At 43.8% G+C, this 18,412-nt stretch overlaps 4 protein-coding genes across 4 annotated transcripts in view; 3 read left to right on the plus strand and 1 right to left on the minus strand.

The window, feature by feature from the left end:
• LOC134178305 (DNA replication factor Cdt1-like) overlaps positions 1–336 on the minus strand; it is a 6,113-nt gene extending 5,777 nt beyond the window's left edge. The window contains exon 1 of the mRNA XM_062645164.1: positions 125–336. The gene's annotated coding sequence lies outside the window, so the exon portion shown is untranslated. The remainder of the gene's footprint in view (positions 1–124) is intronic.
• A 3,703-nt stretch (positions 337–4,039) lies between these two features.
• LOC134178064 (uncharacterized) lies at positions 4,040–5,101 on the plus strand. The gene is made up of 2 exons (XM_062644847.1): positions 4,040–4,526; positions 4,668–5,101. Exons 1-2 carry the CDS (start codon positions 4,040–4,042, stop codon positions 5,099–5,101), a joined length of 921 nt encoding a protein of 306 aa, XP_062500831.1.
• Positions 5,102–7,279: 2,178 nt separating this feature from the next.
• On the plus strand, positions 7,280–11,994 carry LOC134178304 (uncharacterized). The gene is made up of 4 exons (XM_062645163.1): positions 7,280–7,828; positions 10,222–10,571; positions 10,747–10,977; positions 11,704–11,994. The coding sequence occupies exons 1-4, from the start codon at positions 7,346–7,348 to the stop codon at positions 11,735–11,737; spliced, it is 1,098 nt and encodes a 365-aa protein (XP_062501147.1). The 5' UTR covers positions 7,280–7,345; the 3' UTR covers positions 11,738–11,994.
• A 728-nt stretch (positions 11,995–12,722) lies between these two features.
• LOC134178788 (uncharacterized) lies at positions 12,723–14,500 on the plus strand. The gene is made up of 2 exons (XM_062645685.1): positions 12,723–13,964; positions 14,286–14,500. Exons 1-2 carry the CDS (start codon positions 13,540–13,542, stop codon positions 14,317–14,319), a joined length of 459 nt encoding a protein of 152 aa, XP_062501669.1. The 5' UTR covers positions 12,723–13,539; the 3' UTR covers positions 14,320–14,500.
• Positions 14,501–18,412: the final 3,912 nt, after the last annotated feature.

Below are 18,412 nucleotides of genomic sequence, written 5' to 3' on the forward strand. Positions count from 1 at the left end.
AAAACTCTACTCCAGTGCAGTCAACAACATTAACTCGAATTTACTCCTTTCTGAATTGTTTTGTCACACAACTTGAATTTCATAACAGAAGCAAGCTTATAGCGTTACGTGTTCATCGTCTTACCTATCAATCTGTTGAAAACCATCACCATTAGTAACACTTTTGCTCCTTTGCGCACTGACTGTGTGTTTGTCATTGGCTCCTTGGTGGGACCCCGGCGGCTCAATACGACGACCATTCTGTAAATGAGTTCTTCGCTTCTTAGCAGACGAATCAGCAGAATTATCTGCCGGTCGTTTTCTCAGAAAGAAATGATCCCTGATCGAACGTTGAGACATTCCACTAACGAATATACGGGAGCTTAAAAAATCAGGGAAGCCTCGAAGTCCCAAATTCAGTAATCTGTAACCTTGACTAGATAATATATATTAGGTAATTACTAGTATCTCAAAAAGCCGTTTGCTTGTTTGAGCTCTCAAGAAAGTGGTATGTCTCTGTAGAGCCACGGGAAATGTTCACGCAAAGTGCGCGCGTATTCATATCTAGAGACGAAATACAAGCGGGTGTGTTGCAACTATATGTTAATGTAACGATGATATCTGGCTTAATTAATTGATGTATGTATGATTGCAATGTAATACTGAGTCTTAACTAAGGACTCTCTAAATTCAATACAAATCGAAAAAAATGTATGTGTTTGTATGCATGTACGTCTATATATATATATATATATATATATATATATATATATATATATATATATATATATATATATATATATATATATATATATATATATATTATAATATATATATATATATTATAATATATAAATTTTATTGAACAACTAATAGCATACAGGGGAGTCCCAACTTAAAACATTATCTACTTCCGCAAGCATGCGGCTAGAAATCATTCTAGCGTTAAACAACCATAATTTTAAAGACAGTTGCTCTAGCAAGTTCTTTAATTAAAGCTTTCCAGAAAGGGACAGCTAGCACAGCACAAGCTTTAGAAGATATATATTTTAAAGTCTCTAGGCTATCTGGTGACCATAAACCGAGCGTCTCCACCACCAAGGGGTAAAAACCTCGCCTGCATCTAGGTCACTCTTGCATCGTGACGATCATCTTTGTCCATCTCAGCCGCTTCTGCCACTATTCCTGATGTTTCAGCAACTCGAGAGATGTATAATGGTTGCAACGTGTTTCTTATTGTGATGTCAAAGTATCCAGGACGTCCATTCAAGAAATTTGGATGGAAAACATATATATATATATATATATATATATATATATATATATATATATATATATATATATATATACCATCGTGTATATAACATTACTAGTATAGACAATGTTTTATATATCCCACTGTTATTAAGTTACGGCTAATTTTTGTGTTAATATAAATATTAGTTGTTGATATTAATTGTGCAGCTCCCTCTTGGGGCTCTGGATTCGCACCGCCCATATTGTCGCTAGACAGTCGCATGAGTGAATGTCGCGATACCGTACCCTAGTTAGTACGCTTAGAAATACTTAAATAGTTTAATGAAGCTGGTCCGTTAATTAACGTAAGTCCGGCGCGTGCCGAACCACTCTGCTCAAAATTACTTCCGGTCAGTGTACAAAATGGCTATATACATAATATATTTATTGTGTGCCTCACTAATTAGCTGAACATCGGCTACGCATTTTTTGTAATGACTTTCGCGGAACAGACAACTAGGCATGTGTTAATTAAGCAATTATACTTAGTAAGTTTTTCGGCGGCAAGGAAGTTATTAGCTAACAGAGCTGTAGATGACTCTGGTTACTACCAGAGCCATATATAGAAGTGTTTGTACACACACACACACACACACACACACACACACACACACACACACACACACACACACACACACACACACACACACACACACACACACACACACACACATGGATTTGGACTAAGCATGCCTCGGGAGCCAGCCAAAAGGGGCTCCATACACCGCAGCCAAAGTACAGCATTGAACAGAGACCGCGGCGCGGAAACATGCATGCACACTCGCTACAGCGGTTTGAGGTGAGCGGAACATATTGTGAACTCAGCTTATGCGAGAGTAGCCTTGCACCCCGCCTATGTGACTGTCATGGTGTATAGCATTTACTGCTTCTTCAGACACAGAGTCTTTGTATAACTAGAGTTTATTCTCTAGATATACTGTATACATCTGCTATTTTACTGCTCTAGACACGTAAATGTAGTAAACTATACAACTGCACTGTACAGTTTCTTCATTTCCGATCAGATTACCTGCCTAGATACGGGCTACCGTCAAGCACTCCGAAATGTATTAAACTATTGTGATATATATATTAATGTATATGATGCATCATATTGTTCGTGGTGGTAGTGGGTGGGTGGGTGGTCGGTCGGTCGGTCAGTTGTGTGTGTGTGTGTGTGTGTGTGTGTGTGTGTGTGTGTGTGTGTGTGTGTGTGTGTGTGTGAGTGTGTCTGCATAGTCTATTATACGTAAACAATGTCTTTTGTGTTTGCAGAAAAGATTATCGTCGCGTGGACTACAAAATCTAGACGGTCTTAGTCATCAATAATTTGCTAGAAAAACACCCCCGAGTGATGGAATTAATCCAATTGGCAGCTTAGTGTGTAGTACCGTTTTATAACTACCGAGGTTCTTTTAGTTTAAGTTAAGGCTAATTTTTGTGTTAATATACAATTTCAATTGTTGATATTAATCGTCAACCTCGTCTTGGGGCTGTGGATCCGCGAAGTCCATATTGTCGCTAGGCGGTTGCTTGAAAGAGCGAGTGAATGTCGCGGTACCGTACTCCAAATAGTTCGATGGAGCTGGTCCGTTAATTAACTTAAGCCCGGCACGTGTCGAACCAATGCTCAAAATTACTTCAGGTCAGTGTACAAAGTGATTATATACATAATATATTTATTGTGTGCCTCACTAATTAGCTAAACATCGGCTACACATTTTTTGTAATGACTTTTGCGGGACAGACAACTAGGCATGTGCTAAGTATTTTAAATTAAGTATTGTTTACACTATTAATTAGTTAATTAATGTTAAGTTTGAAATATGTCTTTATAGAGCGGTTGCACGTGACGTCATATTCCCGGACGTCGCCATTTTGGTGTCCAATTGCGTGTACGCTTACCTCAGCCTACCTCAAGCTTACTACCAAGGTGACGTTGTGTAGACGAAGTTTCACGCTACCTAGCGCTATGCTTAACTTCTGCATCTAGTGACTAGCTTCAAGTCTAGCTACACCGCTAGAATTAGCGTAATATATCAATGCACAATGACGCTTTGGAAGTACGTAGCTGACTCCCTTACGTTGTTTGTAAGATGGTTTGCTTTTCCGTATACACTAAAAAGTTTACAGAGTGGAGCTTTTGTTTGCGTTATTTTTTGATGACTGATCTAGAGCTATTCTATTTATATTATTATGTCTCTAATCATTATTACATGTGTAGCTATTATTATCAAATACGTGTAGTACCAAACATCTTAGACTTAAAAGAGACAAGTAAATAAAAGTATAGTTAGCTAGAGACTGTACAAACTAGACCATCTACAGTTCTCAGAGTTTACAGCAAGCTTCTAAACTAAATTAATTAATGGATATCATTGTGTCTCTTCAGGTGTCTTAGAAAAATGGTCCTATTCATAGTTGTTGGCTGCTCAAATAGATCTGGGAGAAACAAAGACGTCTCGTTTTACCGTATACCAGTGATTCGAACCACGAGAAGTGAACGGGAATTCCAACTAAGTAAAGCTCGAAGAGAGGGATTTCTTGCAGCTATTTCTAGGCAGGACTTGACAAACAGCAAGCTTGAAAATGAAAGAATTTGTTCCCGCCACTTTGTCACAGGCAAACCAGCAGACCTCTTTGATGAGACAAACCCCGACTGGTTACCCTCACAATTATTGGGTCATTCAAAGAAAGTAAAAACCCCAAGAGTGTTGAAAGGTACCAGAGGAGGTTGGCAAGGCAGGAGAAGACATCAGATCAGATGCCATGTCATGTGTATGTAGAACCAGAAATATACGATGTGGAGGAAAATGAGCAGGCAGATGATTTTCCTACAGATCATATTGATGGCTTACGAAAAGAGTTGGCGGTAGCTTACTCGACAATAAGCAGTCTCAAGCACACCATTCAGCGGCTTTCTCCTTTCACAGAAGATTCAATGCAGTCATCCACTGATGGGTTCATTCAGCACTACACTGGTCTCCCAAATTTCAAAGTTTTGAAAGCAGTGTTTGATTATGTTACACCACAAGACATGCGCACTAAATTGTCAAGATTCCAAGAGTTTATGGTCGTATTGATCAAACTAAGATTGAACTTATCTAATGAAGACCTGTGTTACCGGTTTGATGTCTGTCGTTCAACCATTTCCAGAATACTGTCACGTTGGCTGACAATCTTAGATGCTGAGTTACAGCCACTAATTTTGTGGCCTGATAGAGACATTTTGAGAAAGACTATGCCGGAATGTTTCCTGTCCTGATTTGGAGAAAAAGTGGCAATTATTATCGACTGTTTTGAAATTTTTGTTGAAAGGCCTACAAATCTTTTAGCTCGAGCATGTACTTGGTCCCAATACAAACACCACAACACGGTAAAATTCTTGATAGGTATAGCACCGCAAGGCATCATCTCATTCATTTCAGATGCATGGGGAGGCAGAGTCAGTGATAAATTTTTAACTGAGCACTCTGGAATTCTCAACAAGTTATTGCCTGGAGATGTGGTGCTAGCTGATAGGGGATTTGACATTTCAGACTCAGTTGGAATGCAGCAAGCTAAGTTGTACATTCCTGCCTTTACAAAAGGAAAGGATCAACTAGCTGCAATTGAAGTGGAAGAAACCAGATTAATAGCAAACGTCCGCATTCATGTAGAGAGAGTCATCGGCTGTGTACGGCAAAAGTTTACCATACTGAAGGGTACGCTACCAAAGGATTACATCACAAGGCATGCAGCTGAAGACTGTCCCCTCATCGATCGAATTACTAGAGTTTGCTGTGCCCTATGTAATGTTTGTGACTCAGTTGTGCCATTTGACTAGCTTACACGTGCCTATACATTACCTGGCCTTGATGGTTACCTCATAGAATGTAACAACACTGTGCAGTATTATACTAAGTGTGTTTGCTGTTTCTTTCTCTTGCCGCTTCTCTTGATTTCTGGTAGTTTCCTGCAATCGGGACAATACCATCTTCCTTTGGGAATAGTGCCTATTTTCAAGCACTGTGTATGGAACCATTCAATGTGACACTTAGAGTTGTCACAGGCAATCATTTCTTTTGACTCATCTTCTGGCTCTTGACAGTAGCAGTACTTTCTAGAAGATTGCACTGCTGTAATGTTATCTTCCTCAGTAGCTGACAGTTCATTTTCACACACTGTTGAATTTGATGCACATAAGGGTGGACAGTTAGTTGCACCTGCATGAACAGTTGGTCTTGTATACCACCTTCCAAGAAGTTGTGGAAGAATACAAGTACGAAAGAATTGTCTAGAGACAGATATACAATCCGACCATAAGTCAACATCAGGCAAGACACGTTCCACAAATATGCTTGGACTTGTTGAAGATGTTGGAAAAGTGCACAGTACAAAGTCACAGTACTCCACATTGCAAACAAAGATCTGCATTTGCACCTGATAATAGTAGGCATGTGATTTAACCAGAGTTGCTGAACCATCTGGTAAACGCCAAGACAAGATTTTGGGTCATCCACTACTGCATCAATTTCTTCATTATTGTGGCAATACAAACATTTGATTTCAATAACACCTTTACCACAACACAAACAGTGTACAATACCATCAGGAGAAGCACCAAGATGAGGCCAGCAAGGGTTTATGACAAAACCACATTCCTCTACAACAATGTTGTCATGACTATTACGTGACAATTCCATATAGTGTTCTCTGGCTGCTTTTTCATGACTGCAACCCCAGCTCGTGGCAGCAGAAGTGAATCGTAATGCTTCTGGGTAACATATAGATTTTACTAGACTTTGTGATGGCATAGCAAGATTGGTTCTACAAACTTGTTTAAGTCGAGAAGCAGTTACTCGACCAGCCCTGTACTTACACCAAAGCTTGCACTTGCTTTGAGCTCTGGTAGCCTCTTCCACTGCTGCTGCCATGTCTTCTGTCACCTCTAAAACCACACCTTCACAAACATCTAGAAGTTGAACATAGTCTAAGGATAGAAATTTGGGATCATGTAGGGATTGCAATAGCTGAGGAAAGTGCTGAGTTTTTGACTTTGGAATATAAGGATCGAGTAGCCAGGAATAAGAGATTAAATGCCAGGTTTACTCGGAGCTTCAGACAGACTCTTGTAGAAAGTGCTAAGTTTACTTTGTTGTGATGTGGGTGATGTTTTAGTGGAAACAGAAGATGCCTTGGAACAAATAGGAAGGGGAACAGGAGAACAAGCCGTGTCTTCAGCTGCAGTCTTCTTCTTCTTGCTCTTTAATGACATATCCACATCCTTCATCCTTAGGTAGGGAATAGCCTTTTGAAAGACGGAATCATCCATCTAGCTTTCTCCTGTGTGCAAGTTGATGTACCCGTCACCCGCGAAGCTGTCTCCAAATAAAAGAGAACTGCAGCCACGTGGGAACACACTTCCCCTAGACCAGCCATGCACGTGCAATGACCACAACAAACCTCCCCATTTTTCACATATCAGCCAACATCGCAGCGGGGTTTCGTTACACCTCTGAGAATGACGAACCTAGAGAACAAGTGATCTTTTCAAGTTAAGAAACGCAATGACAACCTACTCACCCGTCCAGTAACAATAAGTTTCTCTCCCACGGCGGCGCATGCACGCACGTCTTTCACCCAACCGTTTGAAAACTGATTGTATGCCTCCATGGAACGGTGAGCCTTAAATTGCTTAGCCGAAATAAAGCTAGTTTGCAGCACCAAATATGACACAATATCAGAGGCGTCCACTGGAGGTAGCGGACAATCGTTTCCACCGGATGTTGACACTTCAAAAGGATCCACCCCATCTATCAGACTCAATTTCTGCAGATATCGCACTTTGGCCTCATTTGGTAATTTATCTGCATAGGAGGACAGCTTTCTGGCATGCTGTGTTACGCTAGAAGCGGGGGCAGCAGACATTACCTCACCTACGCAGTCGCGGTTGGACACCAAAATGGCGGGTGGGCGGGGAATATGACGTAGTGCAACCGCTCTATTTATTTCTATTCCATTGTCAGTCACGCCACGTGGATCCGACGTGTTTGGTGTTACGCGTTCAACTTCACTTGCTCACTCAACAATGATATTTGTCACTCTACTGTCTCTCTCCGTCTTGGTCATCTCTACAACACCAGGGGCGTTCTGTACGTTTCATCTGAACGGAATCCAGACAATTCGGAGCATGGCCGTCGCCATCGAGAGAGCAATCGACAAGAAAGCTGATTCTAAGCTTTCTTCGGACAGAGACGTACAGGAGATACTTCGATTTAGGCGCTCTGATGACTACAGTCCGTACACAAGCAATCCGTACGATGCTGGTCCCATTGACATGTGCAGCTATCCAGAGCTAGACGTTTGTAACTTTCCCGCTGGATACACTGTTCCAGAGTACTCGGCTCGGGCCGTCTCTAGCTACAACGATCTCTTGAACACTCTGAACAAAGCCATTCGCAAGGTTGACAGCTCTGCTTGTGCGAAGTCTTTGCTAGGCTTTCTGTGTGATCACTTCATGCCTCGGTGCATCTCAAATACAACAGTCAGGTTCAAAGGAAACTTTATGGAGGTAAGGTAACGAGATAGTTGCGTAGAACTATACACCAGCGTGTATCTAGATATTTTAGTTCAGGCTCAGCTTCGGAAACTCTAGATTCTTGGCAGGTAGCTTTCATGAACGAGAGGTCCTACTAGTTACGAATATTACAGGGGCTAGCTAGCTAGCTAAGCCATAGTTTACCCGGGTGAACACGCGTCTGTGTCACGCCCGCCCTCTAGCTGCCTATATCCGCCTAAGACAGTGCTATAGATCAAAGCTACTCAAAGATACATTTCCCAATCCTTTGAGGTGTAGAAATGAGCGATTCACACGACACCGTTGACACTGCGAAATTCAGTGCAATAATCATGAGCTTGATTACCTAAAGTGCGTTCACGAATTAGAGCGACTGGTGGAATGTAGGGTACACCCTAAGGCGTGGCGTAGTGCTTGTGTAAACGGATGTTATGGTGTCACAGAAGGCAATTAGCATCTATGTTTCAGAGCGTTTGGTGTCAATGACAAGGTAGGTAACTATATTGTTACGTGAAAGTGTACGTATGAACGTGTTGCCTCTGGCTGCCTCGCTGGCTTGAAACGCGGTTTGCTTCATGATGCAATGATCTACTAAAAATTGCACTTTTGCTATAACCCATGACAACAGACCTGCATGTTTCTATGCGCTCACTGGTTGTATGTGTCAGTTGCCTCTTCTAGGAACAGCTTTAAGTACCAGATACATACACTCATTCACTTCTGGCTCAGAGAAGCGTCTGGAAACCACGAGAACTTGACTAATTTGACCATATCAGAACCAAACTGACCAGCCATTTAGTGCATTCTTGAGCGTTGATGACATCCATTTGAGGACTTTGACCTACAGTTATGCTGCACAGCACAACACAGGGATTGGTGGGTTTACGATGGAAAACATCAAGCGTCTGTGTAGAGAAGGTCTAGCAAACGTTACTGTGGAAAAGTGGGCAAACTGCGTGAGGCACGTACGTGAGAAGGTGGAGAAGCATTACAGGACAATACACGGTGTGTTAGACGACTTTGTAGAGCAGATGGTCATTGAATTCGAAGTTGGTCCTGAATCAGAAGATTCGTCGTCGTCTGAAACTGAAAGTTCCAAGGATGAAGAGCAGAAACGGACCCTAGACGAACTCTTTCCTAGCTAGCTGACACCCCAACTGGGAAGTTACTGTGTTGGGTTACTGGTAACAGCCTGCTAGCTATAACAATTATGTGCTTAGCTTTATGCAATTAATCCTAATCCCGCCTTAGTCCCGCCTTTCTCCGCCCCCTAACTCATTAAAATACAGGAAATTGGCTCTATTAACTTCAGCTACGTCTCTGTAGCCCAACAGTGAGTGTAATTAGATGCGGCAAGTGAAGAGCTTTCGATTGGTATCAATATCTGCCCGGAGGGCAACATCTTTGTCGCGCAAATGGCCACATTCCACCAGTTTCTCTAATGCGTGAACGCACTTCAGTTTGGCTCACGCCACACTAGACTATTAATTAATTAGGTCTTTATAATGACTTAAGAGATTATTGATGACTGACGGCTTTACCTTTGAAATAGCTAAATAGAAATAGAAGAGCAATTACGTTCATAGACGCATTGTAACCCTAGCGCATGCGTGTCTAAGGATAACAAAGTAGCGAAAGCATTTGTAACACTAGAAAAAGCATTCTATAGACCTTAATTGAATTAAGCCCCGTTTACATGGCGCCCGATAACTAAATGTGGCTCGGGACCCGCATACGTTGTGGGCCGGGTCCTGTTTTGCGTTGATACGTGCACATGTAATAATAATGATGCGCAAGGTCTGGAGTGCGAGGTTTTAGGTTTGCTCAGAGCCCTATATACGGCTCTGGGTTTGCTTGTTTGCGTGATGGGCGGAGCTCAATTTTTCCCAAAACTGACCTGGAATTGAAAGTGAGCCAAATTCCAACTCGGCCCAATAATTGTCGCTCGGGCTTGGTTTCGTCCCTGTTCGGGTCCGGTGTCGCGTGCTGACATTGTTCGCGCATGCGCAAATTAGAACTTGCATTCGCAGTACGCCATGCAAGCGTGCTGAAATTGCTGTAGTGAGCTATAGTCGCTTCCTTAGCTGCAATTCTAGAGCTTTTGCTTCAAATCATTTATTGACGTCACAAGCTAAGAAATTCGAATGCTCACACGTATGAGAAACAAAATACGGTCATTGCAATGATACCTGAGAGAGTGACCATTTTTTACGCGAGTGCACAGTCGCTGAGCATGCGCAAACTGTAAAATGCAATCTCAGCACGCTATAGTTACAGCATGGTATTGAACGAGGCTATAGTGAGAGCACATTTATTAAATGACACTCACGCACGTCCATGCATAGAAAAAATGTCTACGTTTTAATCACTAATTGATTAATTTGTAGGATTGTAACAATGCTGTTCAAAAGTGTTTGGTACTGAGACAAACAGGTTCGACGTTTTGCAAGACTGAAAGTAATGTAGTCGTGGACGGAGGAGAGTTCTCACTAACAAAGTGTCGCGTTCCGAATGTCGACGGTTGTAGCAATTCTCGTCCGTCTCCCGACTGGATTGTCGCACAGTTTGAATATATAACTTCCAAGTCGTCGCTCAGTTCTAGTGCCGATGAGTTAAGTCTCTACGGCACGTGCAGGAGCAATTATATACGTCTGGGCTGCACACAACCGACGTGCGAGTCCAACAATCGTCTACGTGGTTACAAGAGCTCCACCGAATGCAAAGACTTTTTGAATTGGTAAAGTGTGTATAACGAAATTCTCTCGCCGTCTTGTCGTTCTGCATGTTCACACACACACACACACACACACACACACACACACACACACACACACACACACACACACACACACACACACACACACACACAGTTGCATGCATGCAGGATTGTATGATGTGGAGTATGTGTTTAGCATTAGCGATCCAGATGTAAGACAAGCTCTCGATAGTGGTCTTCTTTGTGATGCTGTGGGTCATTTAAGCCAGCCAAGCACATGCTCTGGAAAGAGTCAATCTTGTACTCATAGTAAAGGTTGCGGGACAACTTGCTACATCGCAATCGGTGCTGGATGTGGTGGAGCTCTGCTGTTAGTGATAATCATTGTGGCGGTAGTTATCTCAAAGAAGAAGAGAGCAAGCGGCGGGTTAGATATACATTAATTGTATATGCGCGCGCGTGTGTGTGTATATACATATATATATATTTAGTGTATGACCTGACATCCATGTGCACGTGTTGTTTGAGACAATAATGATGTACATGATGCATGGTATTGTTCATGGTGGTAGTGGGTGGGAGGGTGGGTGGTGGTCGGTCGGTCAGCAGAGTGTGTGTGTGTGGGGCATGGATTAGGTGTGGGTGGGTTAGGTGGGTGGGTTAGGTGGGTGGGGTGTGGTGCCCTAGCTCAGTTGGTTAGAGAGTCCTCACAGTGATGGCGAGCTATGGCATAATTTCCTTAAGCAAGAACTAACACACGTTTGCTTCTCTTGACTCAGGAGTATAAATGAGTACCTGGTCATTGACTGGGAATCTAGGCAGCCATGGCTTTGATGTGACATCAGCCACTGGTGTCTTGGTGAGACTTTGGATGCTCACAGAAGTCCTAGCCCGGCTCCAGGAGTTTGCCAGCGCAGGCCCAGAGTTCCCTGAGTAGCGCACAGGGCCCAGCTTAACAGCTGGGGCGGGACCTCTGAGAGGCAGCTGACGTTTAGGTTAGGTTTAGGTGTGTTTCCGTGCATACGTGTCTGTCTGTTTGTCTGTCTGTCTATGTATGTGTGTGCGTGCGTGTGTGGTGTGTGTGTGTGTGTGTGTGCGTGCGTGCACGCGTGCATACTCTATTATACGTAAACAATGCCGTTTGTGTTTGCAGAGATGATTACCGTCGCGTGGACAACAAAATCTAGACCATGGCGTTGTCAAAGCGATGAACAACTGTGCTTTTGCTGTAGTCAGTGTTTGCTGTTGCATGTTTCCCGCTGATAAGTCGTTTTGCAAAGACGACTTGAAAAACGCATAGCTGATGAGATTGTGAGGACAATTCATCTAGGCAATTGGAACCTACAGTAATGAGAGTCAGTATATATATGCAGATTACTCTGAATCTTGAATATCCGCAATTTGCTATAAGTAAATCAGTAAAAAAAGATGCATCGAGACGACTCACTCACTCGGGCTCAAGCCTGGTTCACATGCAAAATATGCCGTTCAGCTGAGCGGCAACAGGCGGCACGCCGCTCATCAGAAAGAAACAGAAAAGAAAACATTGTGAACAAATGCGGCAAGTTTCACATGTGAGCGGCGTGCCCCTGATCAAGGAAAGGCTGTAATATGTTCAACAGAACTGCACGCTGCCGCTAAACTTGGCCCAATCATAATCTAGCATAACATCACGTGGGTAACTTTATCCGATACGTCCTTTGCTTTACCGCGTTCACAGTACTATTGAAGTTTAGACTACAGTACACATTGCCTTCGCAAAAATAAAAGCAAAGCCAGATTTAGAAACAAGAGAGCAAATGGCATAGTTATACGGGTACTCAGTAATTACCACGCCTTGGGAGCCAGACAAAGGGCATCGTCGCCAAATTCGTAAACAGAAACTGTGACGCGACAACGCATTCGCGCGGCAGACGTCGATAGTGAGCGGTTTCCGTGCTGCTTCGCTGAAGTAAACAGCACATGTTGTGAACCAGGCTCTAGTTAGAGTTGTATTAGCAGCTGCTCGCCCTCAAGTCATAAGGTCTCACGTGAACTCGCGTGAGTCATTGTTTGCTGCATGTGTGCACCCTACCCGTCTCTAGTATCAAACGGTTTCTGCCTTCTTGTCGCACTTAACGATGATGTTTCTAACTCTACTTTCTCCGTCGTGGTCATTTCTACTACGCAAGGAGAGTTCTCCGTGCTTCATTTCAACGGAATGCAGAAACTTCTGAGGATTGCTGACGCCGTAGGAGGCGCCATCGACAAGGAGTCGATGCTAGGCTGTCTTCTCGTTTACACGAGGAGCTTGAGAGAGTTCGGTCTAAGCGTGCTGATGATTACAGTCCGTACACCAGCAATCCGTACGATGCGGGACCCATTGACATGTGCAGCTATCCTGAGCTGGACGCTTGTGACTTTCCTGCCGGGTACACGGTTCCGGAATACGCTGCTCGGGAAGTCTCAAACAGCAACAATCTCTTCGACACTATCGACAAGAATATTCGTAGTGTGGATACGTCGGCCTGTGCGAATTCTGTCTTACAGCTGCTATATAGACACTCCGTTCCTCGGTGCATCTCAAATACTACAATCAAATACCCAGGAAACTTCATGAAGGTAAGATGGGATGCATGGAGGTAAGATATACGCGTATAGACGTATCTAGATAGTGCTTGCGTTAAAATGCTCGCAAGCACTCACGCGTCCATGCATGCATGCACAAAAACATGTCTAAGAATAACTACGTTTTAATTGTTAACAAATTTGTAGGATTGTAACGACGTTCTTCAAAAATGTTCGGTACTGAGACCATCATTATCGACTTTATGCTAGGAAGAAAGTAAGGCAGTCACGAACGGAGGGGAGTTCTCACTAACGAAGTGTCGCGTTCCGAAAGTCGACGGTTGTAGCAATAATCTTCCGTCTCCCGACTGGATTGTCGCCCTGTTTGAACATCAAGCTTCCAACTCGTCATTCAGTTATCTTGCTGATCAACTAAATCTCGATGGCAAGTGCAGGAGCAATTATCTGCGTCTGGCTTGCACACAGCCGACATGCGAGTCCAACAATCGTCTACGTGGCTACAAACGCTCCACCGAATGCAAAGACATTTCAAATTGGTAAAATGTGTATAACAAAATTTTTTCGCCATCCTGTCGTTCTGTTGCATGCACGATTGTCTTATGTGAAGTTTGTGTTTAGCGTTAGCGACCCTGAGGTAAAACAGGCTTTAGATGAGACTCTTGCTTGTGATGCTGTGGGTGATTTTAGCAAACCAAGCACATGCGCTGGACAGACTCAATCTTATACTCATAAAGGTTGCGGGACAACTTGCTACATTGCAGTCGGTGCTGGATGCGGTGGAGCTCTGCTGTTAGTGATAATCGTTGTGGTGGTAGTTATCGCAAAGAAGAAGAGAGCAAGCAGAGGGTTAGATATATATATGATGTCCTGTGCATGAACTGACGACCACGTGTACTCGTTGTTAGAGATGATGGTGGTATTGTTCGTGGTGGTGGGTGCACGGGTGGGTAGGCGGTCGGGTGGTCAAACTGTCAGTAATGTGTGTGTGTGTGTGTGTGTGTGTGTGTGTGTGTGTGTGTGTGTGTGTGTGTGTGTGTGTGTGTGTGTGTGTGTGTGTGCGCGCGCGAGCGTGTGTGTGTGTGTGTGTGTGTGTGTGTGTGTGTGTGTGTGCTTGCGTAAATGCATTTAATTGTACGTAAAAATAATGAATGCCCTTTGTGTTTGCAGACCAGAATACCGCCTTGTGGACAACAAAATCTAGAGCATATAGCGTTGTCAAAGCGACAAGTAACTGTGCTTTCGTTGTAGCCAATGTTTGCTGTTGTGTTTCCTGTTTGTTTCGCAAAAACCACCCAGAACTAATTATAGCTGATTAGATTGTGTGGACAATCTGGCCAATTGAAATGTCAATAGAGTTATATTTTAGGTAATAGACTTTATTAAACTCTGTGTCAATTACATCCTCGCGTAATCTGCTGTAAGTAAGTCAGTAAGAAAAGGAGTTATCGAGACACGCTGACGACTCACTTTTAGCATGTATACTATAGAGCAGCTGCTCGCTCTCAACTCGAGTCGGCATTAATTATGGTCTCACGTTTACTCGTGTGAGCCATTTTTGCTGCGTGTATCCTACTCGTCTCTAGTATCAAACGGTTTCTGCCTTCTTGTCACACTTCGCGATAATGTTTCTAACTCTACTGTCTCTCTCCATCTTCGTCATTATTACAACACAGCACAAGGAGCGTTCCCTGGGTCTCATCTCAACGGGATGCAGATTTACATAAGCGTAGAAACCATAGCTATTTGGAATTCTTACCCAAAGCATGTTGATACTGAGAAAATAGGAAAAGTTGCCAAAATTCTACATGTTCAAGAATTTTCTCTAGTTCATTAAAACTCAGTAAGATTGAGCCCAATTTGCCCAAAAGCAAGCTTGCCCTTAAACGCACGCACGCACGCACGCACTCACACACGCACGCACGCACGCACGCATGCACACACAAAACAAACAACAAACAAGCACCTATTAAGACAGTTATGTCTAGAAAGCTACTTAAAAGTGTTCAAGACTACTGCAAGCAGCGCCAAACTTTTGTGATTTCGAAAGTGCTACGGCCATGGACAGCGGAGAGTTCTCTCTAACACAGTGTCGCCTTCTAAATATCGACGGTTGTACCAATTCTTGCCCGTCTCCCGACTGGATTGTCGCAGAGATTGAACATCTAACTTCAGAATCGTCACTCAGCTTTAGAGACAGCAAATTGAACCTCTACGAAACGTGTAAAAGCAATTTCATTCGTCTGGCTTGCACAAAACCAACATGCGAATCCAACAACCGTTTGCGTGGCTACAAGAGCTTCAAGGAATGCAACGACTTTCTGAATTGGTAAAATATCTAAAACTAGATCGTCTCACCATCTTGTCGTTCTTATAATTAAATGTTGTTTGTCTGATGCAACATTTGTCTATAGTATCAGCGATCCGGCACTGAAAAAAAGTCTAGATAAGAGTCTTGTTTGTGATGCTGTGAAACAGCTTAGCCAACCAAGCGCATGCGCTGGAAAGGCTAGTCGATCTTGCAGTTCTGTTACCAAAGGTCCTACTAACGCCTCTATTGCCTCTCCTACTAACGTTCCTACTACTGACAGGCCAGATGGTAAAACTACTAGTGAAAGGAATAATATTAATCATAGATACAATCATGGAATTTGCGGTACAAGATGCTACATTGGGATTGGTGCTGGATGTGGTGGATCTGTGCTGTTAATACTAGTTGTGGCGGTCATTGTGAAGACAAGGAAAAGTGCAGTGAACAAGTTAGTCACCTATAATTTTGAGTCATTGCACGTTTAGGATACTGCATGTATCAGTGGCGTCGCTGCATTTGCATGAGCATGGAGAGGTCAAGTCTTTGAGCCTGCTCAGGATATACAAACGTGTATGCATGCTTGCGTGTTCGTGTGCGTGTGCGTGTGCGTGTGTGTGTGTGTGTGTGTGTGTGTGTGTGTGTGTGTGTGTGTGTGTGTGTGTGTGTGTGCGTGTGCATACTCTATTATACATAAACAATGCCGTTTGTGTTTGCAGAGATGATTACCGTCGCGTGGACAACAAAATCTAGACCATGGCGTTGTCAAAGCGACGAACAACTGTGCTTTTGCTTTAGTCAGTGTTTGCTGTTGCATGTTTCCCGCTGATAAGTCGTTTTTGCAAAGACGCCTTGAAAAACGTATAGCTGATAAAATTGTGAGGACAATTAATCTAGGCAATTGGAATCTAAAGTAATGAGAGTCAGTATATATATGCAGACTCTACTCTGAATCTTGAATATCCGCAATTTATTGTAAGTAAATCAGTAAAAAAGATGCATCGAGACGACTCACTCACTCGGGCTCAAGCCTGGTTCACACGCACAATATGTGCCGTTAAGCTGAGCGGCAACAAGCGGCACGCCTCTCATCAGAAATAAACAGTAAAGGAAACGTTGTGAACAAATGCGGCAAGCTTCACATCTGAGCGGCGTGCCGCTGATCAAGGAAACGCTGTAATATGTTTAGTGAAAATCCACACGCTGCTGCTAAACTTGGCCCAATCATAATTTAGCATAACACTACGTGGGTAACTTTATCCGAGACATCCTTTGCTTTACCGCGTTCACACTGTACTATTGAAGTTTAGACTACAGTACACATTGCATTCGCAAAGTAAAAACAAAGCCAGATTTAGAAACAAGAGAGCAAATGGCATAGTTATACGGGTACTCAGTAATTAGCACGCCTTGGGAGCCAGACAACGGGCACCGTCGCCAAATTGTAAACAGAAACTGCGACGCGGTGTAAGGGTATGCGAGGTTATACGGGGAGTTGGTGTTGAGTTGGCTTTGAGCGCGAACATGTCTAACAGTACTTCTACCGTTACAACTGGTGACCGGAGTGGGATCGAAGTCAACACGCCTCGCACCTACACAGGAGAAGGGAACCTAGCGGTGTAGTTAAGAATGTAGACGTGTGGGCCGCCTTGAAAGGTTACAGCGGGGAAACGAAAGCTCTGGCCATGGAATCACGCCTAGATGGACCAGCTTTTGAGTGCTATGCTCGCATGAGCAAAGAACACCAAAAAGACCCAGCAGTGGTTGTAGACGAGCTCAAGCAGGAGTTTGTCAAAGCAGAGAGAGATCGAGATACCGCTATCCACGAGCTTACAGGACGATCTTGGCGCGCAGGTGAGTCTCCAGCTTCATTAGCACATGATGTTTGCCGCCTTGCTAAACTGGCATATCCCGGATTTGACGCGGATGCGCTCGATACCATAGCGAGAGATTGTTTTTTGAAAGGACTACCACCGGAGCTACGCGTGGCCCTACGACGAGACCCGCAAACTACAACCAAGAAGTTTCAAGACCTAGCCGCAGAAGTCGTACGATTACAACTGGCTGGGGTGGGTAGCACGACACTGCAGACTGCACGCGTTGCCCCGGCAACGGCTACAGACCCAGATGCATCTCACGCTAGTCCGTCTTTAGTAGATCAGATTGCAGAGCGAGTCTATCAGTTAAGGACTGATCACGACAGACAACGGCACCAGCGAGACGGAAACCAGCCACCTGCAGGTAGTACGACACAAGACAGCTCCGTCAAGAGGCAGGTATTCTGGCTATTCAAATAGCGGTCCAAGAATGCGATCACACATTTTCCACGAATGCTCCATCTGCGGTGAAGACAACCACACGAGAAATTTTGCCCTCATCGCGACCATTGCTACCGCTGTTTGAAACCGAAGCACTACGCACGAGACTGTAGAGCTAACCAACCGTCCAGGCCTCCCTTCGGAAAAGGACGTGTTATGACACTAGCAGTTGAAAAGCACGGGCTTCTTCGTGTTGATGTGCAACTTGGCGGGCTTAGTTATCACCCTTTTCTCGTTGACATGGGGGCAGAAATTAGTCTTATTCCCGCTTCGCTCGTCTCCAATATTAAAGGCAAGATTAACCGGCAATTGTCCTGACAACCGGTCATGGTTGATGGGTCTAGCATCCGCCGCGAAGGCACGGTTACTTGTAGGATACGTCTTGGACCACGAGATATTTCAGCGCAATTCTACGTTGTGCCGGTATTACGGAGGGAATTCTTTGACTGGATACGTTATCTCATCTGGACTTACAAATTGACACGAGAACGCGACGGTTGCTCATTGACGGTCATGCCATACCCGAATGTGAATGGCTTCGTCCTTCTGAACGATCACGCTCGCAGATCCAACTGGTCAGTTCGGGAAAGTGTATGCTACTACTGATGAATACATTGCTCCTGGCCAAGAATACACTTTTTGAGGCAAGGTTCACTGCCCAGGTCTACGTC

This window comes from Corticium candelabrum, chromosome 4 (genome assembly GCF_963422355.1).
Source record: "Corticium candelabrum chromosome 4, ooCorCand1.1, whole genome shotgun sequence".
NCBI classification, from domain to species: Eukaryota; Metazoa; Porifera; class Homoscleromorpha; order Homosclerophorida; family Plakinidae; genus Corticium; species Corticium candelabrum.

What these genes read in the sequence shown, in the direction of transcription:
- LOC134178064 (XM_062644847.1), top strand. Translation starts at nt 4,040, where the DNA reads ATGCCATGTCATGTGTATGTAGAACCAGAAATATACGATGTGGAGGAA. An exon ending in GAGAAAGACTATGCCGGAAT is followed by an intron (nt 4,527 to 4,667) that starts GTTTCCTGTCCT and finishes AATTCTTGATAG; the next exon opens with GTATAGCACCGCAAGGCATC.
- LOC134178304 (XM_062645163.1), top strand. Translation starts at nt 7,346, where the DNA reads ATGATATTTGTCACTCTACTGTCTCTCTCCGTCTTGGTCATCTCTACA. An exon ending in TCAAAGGAAACTTTATGGAG is followed by an intron (nt 7,829 to 10,221) that starts GTAAGGTAACGA and finishes ATTAATTTGTAG; the next exon opens with GATTGTAACAATGCTGTTCA. An exon ending in AAGAAGAGAGCAAGCGGCGG is followed by an intron (nt 10,978 to 11,703) that starts GTTAGATATACA and finishes TTGTGTTTGCAG; the next exon opens with AGATGATTACCGTCGCGTGG.
- LOC134178788 (XM_062645685.1), top strand. Translation starts at nt 13,540, where the DNA reads ATGGCAAGTGCAGGAGCAATTATCTGCGTCTGGCTTGCACACAGCCGA. An exon ending in AAGAAGAGAGCAAGCAGAGG is followed by an intron (nt 13,965 to 14,285) that starts GTTAGATATATA and finishes TTGTGTTTGCAG; the next exon opens with ACCAGAATACCGCCTTGTGG.